The 15,580-nt window shown below is 36.9% G+C and overlaps 1 protein-coding gene across 5 annotated transcripts in view; it reads left to right on the top strand.

Moving 5' to 3' along the window:
• Positions 1–1,733: 1,733 nt before the first annotated feature.
• cfap20dc (CFAP20 domain containing) overlaps positions 1,734–15,580 on the top strand; it is a 42,503-nt gene continuing 28,656 nt past the window's right edge. For all 5 annotated transcript variants that reach the window (XM_059330037.1, XM_059330035.1, XM_059330036.1 and 2 more), the window contains exons 1-12: positions 1,734–1,878; positions 2,004–2,093; positions 3,488–3,581; positions 3,672–3,744; positions 4,800–4,914; positions 5,078–5,225; positions 5,689–5,835; positions 8,875–9,047; positions 9,163–9,223; positions 10,995–11,099; positions 11,211–11,345; positions 12,791–13,113. In XM_059330037.1, coding sequence (XP_059186020.1) covers positions 1,858–1,878; positions 2,004–2,093; positions 3,488–3,581; positions 3,672–3,744; positions 4,800–4,914; positions 5,078–5,225; positions 5,689–5,835; positions 8,875–9,047; positions 9,163–9,223; positions 10,995–11,099; positions 11,211–11,345; positions 12,791–13,113 — 1,485 coding nt within the window. In that variant the 5' untranslated portion in view covers positions 1,734–1,857. The remainder of the gene's footprint in view (positions 1,879–2,003; positions 2,094–3,487; positions 3,582–3,671; positions 3,745–4,799; positions 4,915–5,077; positions 5,226–5,688; positions 5,836–8,874; positions 9,048–9,162; positions 9,224–10,994; positions 11,100–11,210; positions 11,346–12,790; positions 13,114–15,580) is intronic.

Raw genomic sequence — 15,580 nt, 5'->3', positions numbered from 1 at the left:
TGTAATAATAACTTGCAATAAACCTGTGGTAAAAAGAAACAGTTTAAGATTTCATGGCAGTATCTTTTATGCTCATAGTTAGTCAGTATTTCAAATAAGTTTTTGGACATTTTGGTAGAGTTAAGTAATAATAATAATGTTCAGTCTTGATTGGCACTCAGATAGATATTAATAAAACTATATATTTATTATAAATGTTGTAGTTTGCAGTAGTTTTGAACTGGAGTTTATTATATTAGGAGGTGTTTCTAATATTTTGGCCACCCAATTTACATACATGGTAGTGCCAGAATATTCGAAACACCTGCCAATATAATGCCCTCCAGTACACCACCACCTGTGACCTCAATATTAAACATAAAGCAGAATTATTACCTTTCTAACAGTGTCAACACAACCGGAAAAAATTGAACTGTGTACCTAATGAAATTAAATTAATTGAATGGAGTGAGCAGTGAGTGTGGAGCGTTTTATAGACTCTCAGAAATAGGGGTACAGTACGAGTCCTTTTTTGGCCCCTAGGGCCAATTATTGGACATTAAGGTACCTGTATGTACCTATTTGAGGGCCCAAAAGGTGAATGTGAGCGAGAGTGTATTTTTAAATGTGTTTTAAAATATTTTTTTCTCTATTATATAGAGTCTATATGACTATATTCATGCTTGTTTAACTGCACTGAGACGTTTTTCATTTATAGCAGTCGCTGTTGCCAACAAATTAATGAAAACGAATAAAATTACACTTACTTATTAAAACATGAAGTTGTCTTTAAAACAAGCTCTAAAACCGATGCATTGTTTTAATAAGCAAAACTCCCAAAACATTTAATGTTATTTCTCTGCCTCTGTTGCACATTGACATGATTTATAAGAAGTTTGAGAGCTTGATTTTTGGCACCAGTTTGTCTTTATCAGGAAACTTTAGCTCATTGCCACCAGAGGTACAAGATTGGTCTTTGTAAGGTACAAACCACAAGGGTACAAATAAGTACCCAGTGTCAAGGGTACAAAATGTCCCAGTGACAAGCCATTGTACCCCTGAAGGTACAATTCTGTACTGTATTTTCTGAGAGTGTATTGGAGATACACAGTGTTGGAATGTAACTAAGTACATTTACTCAAGTACTGTGTTTTAGTACAATTTTAAGGTACTTGTACTTTACTTGAGTATTTCCATTTTATATAACTTTATACTTTTACTCCACTACATTTAGAGGCAAATGTTGTACTTTTTACTCCACTACATTTATCTGACAGTTTTGGTTACTTTTCAGGTCGTCATTTAATATAAAAAATAAGATAAATTTAAAGTTTTTAAAAATTAAACCTCATAACAATACATTAAATAGTTCAAATGAGCCCTATCTTGAGAAAATAAACCGCTGCTTACATAAATGCACCAATAATAATAATCTAATAATATATATTTAGAATATATAAAACAATCTGAGTGGGTCCATTCTGCATAACGAGTACTTTTACTTTTGATACTTTAAGTACATTTTCATGCTGATACTTTTGTACTTTTACTTCAGTAAGTTCTGAATGCAGTACTTTTACTTGTAGTGGAGTACTTTCACATCTTGGTATTAGTACTTTTACTGAAGTAAGGGATCTGAATACTTCTTCCACCACTGGAGATACACACTCGTGACGTCATTAGGTTCTGACGCAAGCAGCAGTCTGGTTCAGCCGTTATCGGTTGCTAGTGGCAACAGTAGCGTCAGGTAAACAATGCGGACATATCCTGTGTTAGGAAACTGGTTTCCTACAACTGCGCCTTACATCTTAAGTTATAGTAGTTAAAAAATCAGTCAAATATCGATTTGTTTCAACCGTTACAGTTACGTCACGTAAAATGTTCAGGAATAATTATCAGGTGCGTTTATTTCAAACCAACATTCTGCAAAAAAACGTTGTATTTTCATGCTAATATGGACTTAAGCTTGGTGTTGTAGCCGTAGGCTAATATTAAAAACGATTTAAAATTCCGGTTTCTCGCAGGGTGGAGCTGTGGTTGAGGTCTTTAGCGGACAAGGAAAAGACCCTGTAGCAAAATGGAAACTTTGCGGAGGTCCGTCTGCCATACATAAGGTGAGTTTGAGGTTTGTGGTTATTATTAAACGAGCCACTGCACATCATCACTTAAACTAGCCTACGTCAAGCTAGCAAACGGCCTGCAAATACATAAATACAGGCCAGGGCCGGTTCTAGCCCATTGGCTGCCCTAGGCAATATTGAGATTTTTTATGTTATATGTATTATGCTGTACACTAATATTTGATACATGAACTACAAGCAAGGTAATGGTCTCAGAACATTTATTATTTTTAGAAACTTTGGAACTTTACCAACAACAACTGAATTGAAAATACGAATAAATAAATAAGAAAACACAGATCTTCATCAAATTAACAATGGCAAAGACTGAAAATAAATAAAATGTAGACATACAAATGCAATAAAAATAAACATAAAAATGAAATTTAAATGTACATTTATATTTGATACATGAACTACATACAGGCAATATAATGGTCTCAACATTTTAATTTTTAGAAACTTTGGAACTTTACCAACAACAACTGAATTGAAAATAAGAATAAATAAATGAGAAAACACAGATCTGTTGATTGTAAAGACTGAAAATAAATAAAATGTACAAATGCAATAAAAATAAATATAAAAAATTAAGAAATGTAAAAATGTAAGTACTATGGTATTTCACCATCAAAGGTTAAAGTAATATGGTATTTCACCACCAAAGTTCAACACCAAAGTGTAAATTACTATGGTATTTCACAACCAACTGCTCACAATGGAACACGCCTAGCCTTCCTAATCGCGAAATCAAGCAACAAAGATGTATGCTTAAGGGCGCCACAAGGGGGCGCCCCTTGCCAATTTGGCGCCCTAGGCAGCCGCCTTGGTGGCCTGTAGGAATAACCGGCCCTGATACAGCCTATTAGAGTGCATTAAACATCATAAAGTTAACACGGTCTGAATGATTACCACAGGGCTGAAGTGACGTTAACCCCTGAATGAAACAGTGCATCGAAAATGATGTGCTAATGTTGTTAACACTGTTTACAAGTTCACATTTGTGACATTCTTTATTTTATACTATGACTTGAAAATAAAAGATGCCAGGAAATTATACAAGTTTTACGGGATTTTCTTATCTCATATTCTATCTCAACTCATATTATCAGTGAATTGAGTTATCAGAGAAAAAAATAGACTAACACCTTTCTCTGATATTTTTTTTTGTAGATACCAAGCAACACATACATTTTCCCTTGCTCACATTCAATTTTATGCCATAAAAGAGAGGTCCTTTTCATTTCAAACTTCATATGACCTATGCTCACGTAAAAACATGTGAAGCCTGCTCTCAATAATGCATTACAGACACACAATAGTTGTCATCATGCCTCAGCAAGGCCTTCGACTTAGCAAGGCCTCTTGTGTATTATTTCTTCCCTTAGGAGTACAATAAAGAAGTCAAAGGGTTTGTTTACTGTCTGGAGGGCAGCAGCCAGACAGTCAAGATGCAAATGCCAGAGAATGGGAAGATGTCTCGTAAGTTACCTCACTTGCACCTGTTTGTAAATTTTATTTTGTAATGCTCACATGTTAATAATAATTCATGTCTTTTCCATTTTTTCTCAGTTGGACTTCTCCAAAGATTCTTGGTCCTTCAAGTGAATATTCCGCAGTGCAAAGATTTTTCTGTTGAGCTTGCGTACGTACAGCAAACTCAATATAATTTTTTCAATCTTTTCATAGGCTATTTATACGTGGAAACTCACATTGAACTGCATTTGTGAGAGCATGGACTGCAGATCTCAATAAAAGTGTAATTAAATTATTTTTAAAATACTGAGTTTATATAGCCACAGTAATATTTCATTGAGCAAAATAACACTTTACATAAGAGAATAGTTAATTTTATAATGTACAGTTAAATGCAGAACATAGTAATTGAATCACAGCAAAATACCCCCAGACACTGAAAAAACAACATTAATGATTATAAATACAATTAATAAAAAATGTATATATTAAATACAGCTTGTTTACAGCTTGAGCTGCCTGAAAAATGGATTACATTAGCATTGACCTATGTACTGTAATTTGTCTCATATATTTAATTCTGATTCAGATATTGTTTACTTGTCTACAAATGCCTTTATCTTACTAACCACAGTAAGTTCTACAAGCTTATATACAAAAAATAAGCTAAATGTGTAGTATCTGGATTTTTGTTGACAGAAAGAAGAATGCCACCCTGTGAGTTAGTTCTTATGGTCAATAAAACACAGTCTGTGCAATCAAGACTCGACAGAAGTCTATATTTAAAGTCTTTGGAGTATTTTATTGTACTCAAAACTCATCATGAATAAAATTAAATTTATTACACATCCAGGCTGTGGTATACAGCATAGATGCTGCCTTTTAGTTTGTTTTATGTCATATAATACATAGTATTATTTAGAAAACAAATCTAAAAGGACATACTGTCAGAAGTTGAAATAATTTCTCACTATAAAGTTACTTACCTACTTTTTTATTTGCAAACTTCATCATTTTTAGGAATCCGGAGAAAAAATATTGCAGGTGTTGCTGCTCTTCTGTGTGTTATGACAGCTGATTTCACAGTACTAGATTGAAATGAAAACACCTTTAAGAGCTTACCTTTGAGACCAGTAAAGCTTGTTGCTTCTTCTGGCTATAGGACTTCTTAATGACGCCATTGATGCATGTGATAATTTATGTTCTTTTGTCTGTTATTCACAGGATAACTGATTTAGAGCACCTAAAAAGAAGACTTCACTTATCAACAGTACATAAAGAGTTATCTGCAACACACTTGCATGCAAAGATACCTTTTGTAGGACTGAAACGCAATATTGTGAGTGTCTAACTCAGCTTTGACATCTTTTTTCAGTATTTCTAGATTTGCTTTCAGCTATGTGCTTTTGTACTGTTGCTATTCAAATCCTATAGTCGCTATTGAGCTACATCTCTTAAAAGATCCTTTTAATTACAAAATGTTATTGTTTCCATTGTCTCAGTGGTCTACTTTGTGCATCGACCTTGTATCATTCACCGGTGAGCTGCTCAAGGGTTTTTTGACGCTGGATGGCATCACTTTGTTTGCAACTTGTCAAGTTCGTAGAATCTTCACCATGAAAACGGAGCCAACTGGAAGGTCAAGTGAAGGTGGTAATGATTAATATCGAAGCAGTCCTCTGAATGAGTCATTGTTCATGGAATATAATATCTATGAACTGTAGTAAGTCAGTGTTCTTCGCTTTGAGTAAATTTGTTCCAAGTTTGTATGCAGTTGTGTGTATGTGTGTGTGTGTGTGTGTGTGTGTGTGTGTGTGTGTGTGTGTGCGTGTGTGTGTCGAGTGAGAAACAGTTGGCTGTTTTCTGTGGTAGTTGGCTAACAGATCAGTAGTGGTTTTTGTTTAACTCTGAAATGGCTCAGCAGAGCCAACAGCTGCACTCAGCGCTGGCTGCTCAGTGCACACCTACTTGCCAGCAAAGACAGCTTATCATTTGTATTTTTTGGTTGATCAAAGTGTTATCTATGATGTGTGATGATATATGTCATGATGATATGTTTTGGTTTATTCTATGATAAAAGTGAAAGATGAAATATGTTCTCTTTTTTATCTAGATATGTTACTCAGTGGAGCTGATCTCATGGACTTGATCCCTCGCAGCTGCCAGTTCCCACCAGATGTAAACCACGTCACACAGGTGTTGAACATGGACAATTTGCGGAAGGCAGATGTAAGGGATGGACTGTTGAGCTCTGACTGTGGTAGGTAAGAGCATATCACAGGATTGTGAATTCATCACGGAACAGTGGTGGAGAGTGTCAGTACATTTACCCTTGCACCTAACATGGGAAATTTTAGGGTTTATACTTTTTTTTTTTTTTTTTACTTTTTTTTTTAATCATTTCAGCTGTGTTTATTCATATGGCATTTATTTTGGTAAGAGGGAGAGTTTTTTTCTCCTGAACTTTTGAAGTTCACTATAATAAGCCTATAATAAACTGAGTAAGACTCAACACAAAAATGTCCCTGTTGAAGGCCATTAAAAACACATTTTTTTATGACACGAAAATTACAGCATTAATCATAGTAGGCTATTATGTGCGGCTTTCAATCTAGAGCCTGGTTTTAAAATTGTATTTTTTACTATTTTCCACCAGAATGAGCCATTTGTCACACCTTTGTCATACTGTACATGCTATTTTCCTGGTTTCCACAAGAGTTATTGCTGCTCTATCATCAAACACTGCAGTATTTAATGCAAAGCAGGAAAATTCATGTTAAACTTGAATATGTGTAAAAAATAAAACACTTTTTAGTATGCAGAAAATAATTCTATTTTTGTGTTGTTGTTCTTTTATCATTTGAAAGACTAAGTTAGCATTTTGTTACCAAACTGAAAATTAAAAATTCTGAAAATGAATGAATATTTGATAGTGATAATCTGGACTGAAAATAATATTTTTCTTGTTATGGCAGGTTTTGGCTCTGGACATTTTTGTCCTCTAAGCAAGGTTTTTGTGAGGCACAAGGGTTGAATAATATTTTAGGTACTTGTACTTTCCATTGTATTTCCATATTTTGTTTCTTTATTCTTATGACCTACTACATTTTGGAGGCAAATGTTGTACTTTACCTTACATAGGCAATAACCTACAAGAGCCACAGTTAATATACACAGAGAAGCACCATGGTGCAGACATTGTTGCACATAGAGAAATTGTTTTAACCAAAGAGACTGCGATGATAATCGATTTGTTTTCCGTGTATGAAATTCCTGTGGTCCTCATTTTTGTGTTCATTTGCACCTCACCTGTACTCAGAGAGCTGCAATTATCTCCTCATATAAAAAGACATGCACCAGTAATCCAGTTCCGCCGCCTCTGTGGCCTTTTTTATCAGCGCTTATTTATTTGTTCTGACAGCTGTCTAAGTCATGTTGAGTCAACCGGCAATGCCCATAGAAAGGAGCAGTAACCACACGCAAGGAATAGCTTTTCATAATTAGCATCTGCATTATTAGCATAACATTCCTAATCATAATTAAAACGATTGCTATTAAAGTAGGCATCCAATTTAACTGTGACGAAGTTGCTGGGTGAACGTTGTTGTACCCAATCTGTCAGAAACTGTTAAAAGTAAGCTACAGCACTTTTTATCATGCAACAAACAAACCGTGATTATCTTATACTCCAACGCTGTTCTGCTTCAAGGTCAATGAATTTCAAAGATCAAAATCACAGCTCAAGCTATTTTTTTGTTCAACAGCTATTCTTCAGCTATCCTTTACTGTATTTTTTCCCCGTATTGTTACAACATATTGCTATAGACTTCTGCAGATTTGAAGTATGCTGAAATTTACCCACTCCTAAACCTGGGTCATTTCCAGAGTGTCAGAGCTGCTGCATCAAAGGAGTGTGACTTTTTCTTTTCTCCAACTCAGCTTGTCTGTATGATCTTGACGATCCTGTGTGTTTTGTGAAGCGAAAGTGTCTGCTCTCTGCTCTGATGAGAATCAGACAGAAAATGTGTTTTTCCGTGAGCACAGGCGGAGGTAGTCCTAATGAGCCCTGGCACAGATACAGCAGGGTCAGCCCCCCTGCCCATTATTTTTACGTGATAATATGGAGCAGATTGATGCATTAAAGAAAAACACCAATTCAATCAGTTCAACTGTCTAGTCTAACTTATATACAGCCATTAAACCTAAACCATAATGTTGTATTCAGTATGCTCTAATTGAAAGTATAATAAAGGCATGGTTTTAAAGTTTTCTATTCACAGTATGAAAAGGGACTTTGAAAGGGCTTTTTGGCTTGTGTGGAGGCTGCTTCTCGTTGATCTTTAAAATGCTGGCCGGAAGCCCTCACACTAAAATGTTTTGTATTTTTAATTTATATGAACTGTATGACTTTTAAAAGACTGGAAGAATAACCTTGGGAGGTTACCGTGGCTACTTCATCATTGATGTGACTGACAACAGATCAAGGAAATTGGCTAAAATTTACAGCCCTACTTGCCAAGTAGTTGAGGATCAAGGATTTTGTAAGTGTAGCCTCTGATAATGCCATGGCCGCAGGCATTATGTTTTCAGGTTGTCCATCTGTGACCTCACGTCCGTCCCAGTCTTGTCGTTGTGGTATATTAGAAATGCCTGTAGGCAATTTCTTTTAAAAAATGCCATAAAACGTCCCTTTGGACTTCAGGATGAACTGATTCAATTTTGGTGGTCAAAGATCAAGGTCACTGTGACCTTATAGAAAATGGTTTTGGCCATAACTGAAGAAATCATAAGCTAATTATGACAAAATTTTATACAAATGTCTTATGATAAAATCAGAAAGCAAATATATTTGATATCTTAAAGGTCAAAGGTCAACTTCACTGTGACATTATAATGTTCTGCAAAAATGCTTTTGTGGAAATTATTCAACACCATAACTCAGGAACAGAAGGGGACATTGTGATTATGATTCAGATACTGAAGTGGTGACACTAATCTTGGGCGCCCACCTTGAAACTTTGGTGATTAAAGATCTTTTGTGCTACCGGGCAAAAGGTGTGTGTGAAGCATCAACTTTTTAGAATTTGCATCTTCTTTGTAGCATATCTATATATTCGAAGTTTTGTCTCATTCATGGCCAGATATGAGTATGAACTTGGTTCGTACAACTGCGAGGCTGTAATTCTATTTTTAATTGGTTGTGTGTCTGAGCATAACAGGTAAGACCATTCCTAAAAGAAATTGTTATCAAACAGCATGGATCAATAGTGATCAATAAATAATTGGAATTTCATTGCAGTTCCTGATCAGTCTACCACTGCCAGATCAGGCAGTTATCGACGCACCAAGCCCCAGGGTGTTTTACACACAGCCTCAGGCTCCAGGGTTTCAGGGCCACCCCCTCAAAGTGCAAGAAAAAGCAGTGCAGCCTCAGATGGAGTGGATAAAAGTGCACTCTTTATCTCAAATGTGGTAATCTCATGAATCCCATAATAACATACATTCCTATATGCCATACATTACCATAAGTACAAAATAGAACATGTTGTCTTTGAACTCGTGTTTCTTCTTTTGCTGTTCCCTGCAGAGATCCCCGTCCAGCAGAATGAAGCAAGAAGTTGCCGCAGAAAGTGAGAGTATTGCCAAGCGTGAGTGAGAATTTATCACATGGAGAACCTTCCCACATTCTTCTTGAGGGTAGATTTAAATAAGAGTTCATAATGTGGCTTTATCTTGTCTGTATGCTTCCTACACTTACACATGCTCTGGTCAGCTATTATATCACCATATTACTTTTTATCTCTCTTGCCATTCTGTATTTGTTTATGTACTTGCATGAAGAGGTCTTACAATTCAATGATGAAAGGCTGTTTATGAAAAATTTAACCAAAGCTGGCAACTAACGGTATGTTTTTGTCAGAGGTACTGCACATATCTGGTCCAAATTCTAGTTTGTGGTGCATATGCTTGCCATGCCAACCATCCTCTGGTTATCTCGCCAAATATGGAAGCTACTACTGTTCCTGGGCCGAAATAAGAAGCAGCTTACATGCTAGTGGATAATGGGAAAGAAGGATAAAATAAATTGTTATATTTATAGTTATTTATAGTTGTAATGTGCACCCAGAAACAGGATGCAGAGGTAGAGCAGTTATCGTAAAAAGGCAGATTACTTGGTCTTTGTTCAAAAGCACGGTCAATAATAGGTAAGTAATCAGCGAAGGCAAACAGAGCCAGGAAGGGAGCTGGTAGGGAGGCATATTTAAGGCACTGAAGACAATTTGGCAAAGAGATTGGGTTGCTGGACTGGTATAGTATATACTAAGAGACTGATTGGGGAGAATAAGGAAGAGAAAATGTGAAAATTAAATGAAAGGAAGCTGAACCCAGTACGGAAATATAGCTGACAAGCTTTTGGAAAATTTCCAGAAATTACAGTTGAGTCCTGTAGCTAGAAAACATTATTTGGAAAGAACTTCTGTGCACACGTTTCAGCAATCATGATTCACATTATTAGGAGATACTTATATCAGCACAGCCCAAACCTTCATTAGTTCATTATGCTTCCAAACATTTGTTTTGAGTACAGAGCTTGATTACCATGTTTTCTCATTTGCCAGCAAAGGAAATCAAGAGTGTGTATAGTGTCTCCTTTGTGAAGTTATTTCACCTTGCTTTGTTGGCATGCGGTGAAAAAGTCTTCTCAGGTGACATTAAAGCAAATGTGTTCTTAACTAAGCTTAAATGATTTGTTAGTGGTAAATAAAATGTAGTGTTACTGATTTTGCCACTTCATATAGAGACCGAGAAGACTTGCTAGTGAATCTAGTTAGCTTTGACTTAGCACCTCTAAATATCTTATGCCCTGGGTGACTGTGAATCTCCTTAGATGAAAATCACTCTGCTGCTTTTATTTTCTGTCGTGTGAATATAATGTGCACCAATGCAGATCAGGCTTATAGCTGCGTGACTTAAAATGTACTCCCTGCTGTAAAAGTGCACACTGCGTTCCTCTCATTACAGCTCCTTCTTGGCCTTAAGAATGCACCTGATTATTCTTGTCACCGGTAAAAGCATTAAATATGAACCAACAAAAACAAGAGCCCAGGTCTGACACAATATGTTCTCTCATGCCTCTCGTAACAGCCTTTACAGTTGGTAATACACCATCCTTTGAGCATGACTGAATGCAAAAAAAATGATTACAATTCCTTAATTCAGCTGAACATAATGTAGCTGGATGTATTCTGTCTGCACTGAATGAATGTAAGAAGCTCAGTTACTGAAATGCCTTCATTAATAGGGATTTTCACAGTGCATAATCAGTTCACAGATATCCTTCTGGCAAGCTATAATAACATTGTTGTTTGACTGTTTTGTGTTATAAAGCTTTTCTAATGTTGGAAGTACTGTGTGTAGGGACACTTGGCAGTTTACAGCCCCATCCCCCCAAAGACAGAGACAAGCCGGGATCTATGAAGCCACGGGTACATAGTGCAGGAAGAGAGAGGCTTGCGTTGTCAGGTGAGCTGCGTGAACTGCATCTTATATTCTCTGTGTATGTTGATATACACAGTATGGTTTAGTGGATGTAACATGATGTAATATGGTAAGGTGATGAATTCTGGTTGACAGCCTCTTCCGATGCCGTACATGATGGCCGCAGAAAGAGAAGCGAAACCAGGCAGAAGTGCACCCCTCCACCCAGTAGGCAAGAGAGCAAGCAACAACCTCTGACCCTAACAGAAAAGACAAAGCACCTAACAGCAGGTAAAGCTCTTGTCTGCTGTGAATAGACAGGGAGCATGACAGCAGGAAGCAGCAGCAGGAAGACGTGCAGTTTCTGACTGAGTGATGGTTAGGAAAGCCGAAAAAGACAGCGAGGGATGGGACAAAAGAGAATAATATGCATATTGAGTGGTATTGGTGTCTACTTTGCATGTTCTGATTTTACCAAGTAGCTCCTTTATACTTGAGAAAAACACCTATTCCTACGCTTAATTTATAAATTAAATCACTTCAAAATATTGCATGAATTTTAATGAGCCTCATTCTATGCTGCATACACCATTGCTCTTGTTCCCATTTTTAATTTTGCATAACCCACGTCAAGGCCATTTGCAGGATTTTTTGTAGGAGTACCTACTCCTACTCCAGCCCAAGAAATCCCCCCCTAACCACCATCGCACGCACACCACACACCCATCTACACCAGCATTGTCCTCACAAAAGAGGTGCACGTGCTCTGAAAGCTCATTTATGGATGTTTCTCCACAGCAATAAGCTCCTTTGCTGCAGCCCTGCCCACAGACGGAAAGTAGTTAGTTCATTAATGGTAATGTGGCACATTAAATAAAAGTCAGAGGGACATCTCCTGAGCCCTGGGTTTGCCACACAGTGGGCAATTAGAGAAAGTGATTATACTGTCGAGAGGTTCAAATGTGCTCACTCATTCAGATAGAGGTGCCTCTTTCTTTGATCTCAGGCCTATCGTGGAGTTTAAGGATTCAGTGTGTCTCTCTCACACACACACACGGATGGATGTAGATTTCATTTAAGGTTTAAAAAGATTGTGCCCATATATTCAGGGACACAGTGTCAGATATCGTAACACTGTTGTAAGATTTTCTCTTTCTACTTTAATAAAAGTGGAAAACCTGAAGATTAAAGCAGAATGGGAGCAATACTTGCTTGAAAATATGTCAGATTGTTAAGGATGTTTGGACTGAGCTGTCATTTCATGAGTGACAACTTTGCAGTAAACTGCTGTTTCGGGTACTGATTATGCTGTTTATATTGTTATATTCTCATTAAGGTATTAGCATAGCAGGGCTATTAACAAAACCTACAAAAACGTCAGTGCAGGAGAAATTAATGTTCTCTTTTGGCAAGCAATGGAATTCATTACAATTTTGCATATTGTTATAATGAATTTTATGTGCATATAATCAAATGAAATTAGAATGACACGATGAAAAAATTTGAAAAGGATTTATTGCTCACTGTAATTAGATTCCGATCATTATTCTCTGCTCAGTCTTTGCTGTTAAGACCTTCATATGTATTCTGAAAGACATAATCATGCATTTTACAATCTGCACAGTCAAAGCCTCGAACATTCATGGGCAAGAATATATGTTTCTAATAGAGGATTTACTCATGCTTAGGTTAAAACTGTCTTGTTTTTGTTTTTGTTCTGTAATATTTTCTTTTAGATGAGTGCAGCTGCACTCCTGCCAAGGAAAGTTCAGGAGCTGCCCCCACACCAGCAGAGTCTCTCCCCTCCTCGATCTGCCCAGGTTTGTCTTGTGACCTGCAGGTCTGGAGCAGCTGGGAGAATGATGAGGGGTCCGAGCCCCAGCTCAGTCTGCAAGAGGAGGTGTTCACTTTCTCATCCCAGCCACACTCACCCAAACGAGGGCAAGGCCAGGGTGACCAGGAGAAGATGGAGATGGGAGATGATCTGGTTCAGAGCAAACGTGGGAGGCGGTATGAGGCCCAGCCTGAGGATGACTTTATCGGCAGCGAAAGTGATGAGGTATGTCTGCTCTCGGCGAGAAGCACACATGCACACTGTCTTTTTTAAATGCACACACATTGCACGGACATCTTACGGTATGCTGCTTTCACACAAGATTGATTTTTCTGACACGAATGACCACGCATCGCATACACACATCATGGACAAGCCTCAGATTTCAAAAACATGATTTGTGCACTTGAGAGATGTTTTCTGATGTGTGTGATGTAATTTACTCTCAGTTCATCAGCAGAGATTGAGTGTTTTTTATAACATCTCACATCATGTCCACCGTTTGATTCAGTTTAATTTGATTAGTTGCAGTTTACTGCAGGTGCAGAATAATTTAACTTCAAAGGTCAGTGGGGTTATTTATCATCAGATAATTAATTCATTTTTCTGAGACTTTTATTAAAGAATGGTAGTTTTCTTTATGCTGAGCAGGGAAATTAAACCGTTGAACTGAGTATGAAGATTACTATCTTCAAAGAAATGCTAATTGCTTTTACTTATTTAAAACTTTATAATAAGTCTGATAATTCAGACTTCAGGAGCTAATTTTGTTGTGCAGCTGATTAGTTTAGTTTTAATATTTTCTTTTTGGCATTATAATTATGAATTCTTTGTATAACACTTAAGACAAAATGCACCCTAAAACACAAAAAACAAATGAAAAGATACTGGTTGTCTGTTGCATGTATGTGTCAAATTGAATGTTTTATGGTGCATTTTTAACACAATGATAATAACGAGAGACCCCATTCATTTAAGATTTTGCAATAGAACTAGCACCAGATTTATCTGCTAAGAAAAAATATATAAAAAAAGGTTCTTTTGAAAAATGGGATTCTTTTTATGATGACCTTTTTAAACTGCAGGTACAATACCGGTGGTTTCTTTGTCTTCTACAAAGCTCTACCCAGAGCTGACATTCTTCTTTAGATTTTGCATTGCTTTCATAGCTATACTCCCTTCCGTTGAATATGCACAACCCTCTCATTTTTCCTGGCTGCCATTTATCATTGCTTACAAGCCCAAATTTGCTTATTATTAGCTTATTATCAGCAGTGCCTCCTGGTACTACTCCCCAAAACAAACAAACAAAAAGACAGGACAATACAAGTAGCTGCCTTTGGCAAGGTAAGAAGAAATCATATGACACGCACAGGTTGTGAGGCAGGTTGCTTTGTTGAAAGGCAAATGATCACCTAGTCTTTTCAAGCACTGATTTCAAACACTGCCATTAGGGCATCAAAACACTTCTAAAAGTAACAAACACCCTCCCACCATTGTAAAGCATTGCTTTGCTTTGATTAGTAAATTATTATGTGCAGCAGGTTTTCTTTCTCTCCTACTTTCTTTAGGGTTTATTTCAGTAGACCTGCTGTGCCCTGCTGTCTGAACCAGGACAACGAACTTGCTGTAGCCATTAATATTGTCTTGCCTATAGCTATATATATTCTAGAGTTAGTCATTTTCCCCTTTACCTTCATATTCGAAAACCATCAGTGCAACTTTTTAGGGAATGTCCATCGGCATTCTGGCAAATTAACTGATAGCAACAGTATAAAGCAGCTGAGGGTTAAAGAAAGTGAATGCACAGAACTAAATTACAGCATTTCACAATGAAATAACACCGAAAGTGTGTCTGAGGGGGGGGGTGTTTAAAGAAGCACTTTTTCAAATTAACACATTTAAATCAGCTTCCATCACTTGGTATGAACTATGGTTCGAGGGTGAAGAAAGAGGCATGTCATTTCATTATGAGAAAGTGGAGTTAGAAATTTGATGGAGTACAATGCTCTGTCTTTTCGAACTAGAGAAAGAACAACACAGAGAAAGAAGGAAGGGCATTTTTATGTTTGCTGGCTTCCCACTTATAACTTTTTTGTGAGATGGTGAGATGGTCATTTTAAACACAATGGCTATTCCGCCAGGTATCCACAAAGATCCCATATCGGATAACCACAACTTTTTTCAAGTAAAGACTACCCTCCAACAGGGTAGAGTATGGTGAAATGTTTTTCTGTGATACATTCTGATAATGGCTGCTGGAGCAAGGCAATTTGTGGTGAAGCACAAAGCTGCAATTGCATATTGCCCCAGATGTGGTGGAAACACATTTTGGAATACCTAGAGTTATAGTAACATCTTCCCAAAGGGCAAATATGACAAACATCTACTGAGAAAGTTCATTTAAAGATATATATATATATCTCTAGTAGCATTATGGAGCTTATTTTTCTATGAGTAGGTTTCATAGAATAGGATGCATATAAACATACAGTATGCACATGGCTGAAAATGGTTCGACAGTGTGAATGTAAACTATAGTTTGTTTTTAATACTTTATACTGCATTGCACAAGTTTTTTATGAGGAACACAATGCAACATATTTGTTGGCCCTCAAATATAAATATAATGTGTGTTATTGAGAATACTTTATGTAAACAAAGCTTTTGTTTTATTCACAAGAATACTCCT

Source organism: Centropristis striata, chromosome 3 (genome assembly GCF_030273125.1).
Source record: "Centropristis striata isolate RG_2023a ecotype Rhode Island chromosome 3, C.striata_1.0, whole genome shotgun sequence".
Taxonomy (NCBI): domain Eukaryota; kingdom Metazoa; phylum Chordata; class Actinopteri; order Perciformes; family Serranidae; genus Centropristis; species Centropristis striata.
The sequence above is the reverse complement of the archived record's forward strand: the minus strand, read 5'-3'. Positions and strand labels throughout refer to the sequence as shown.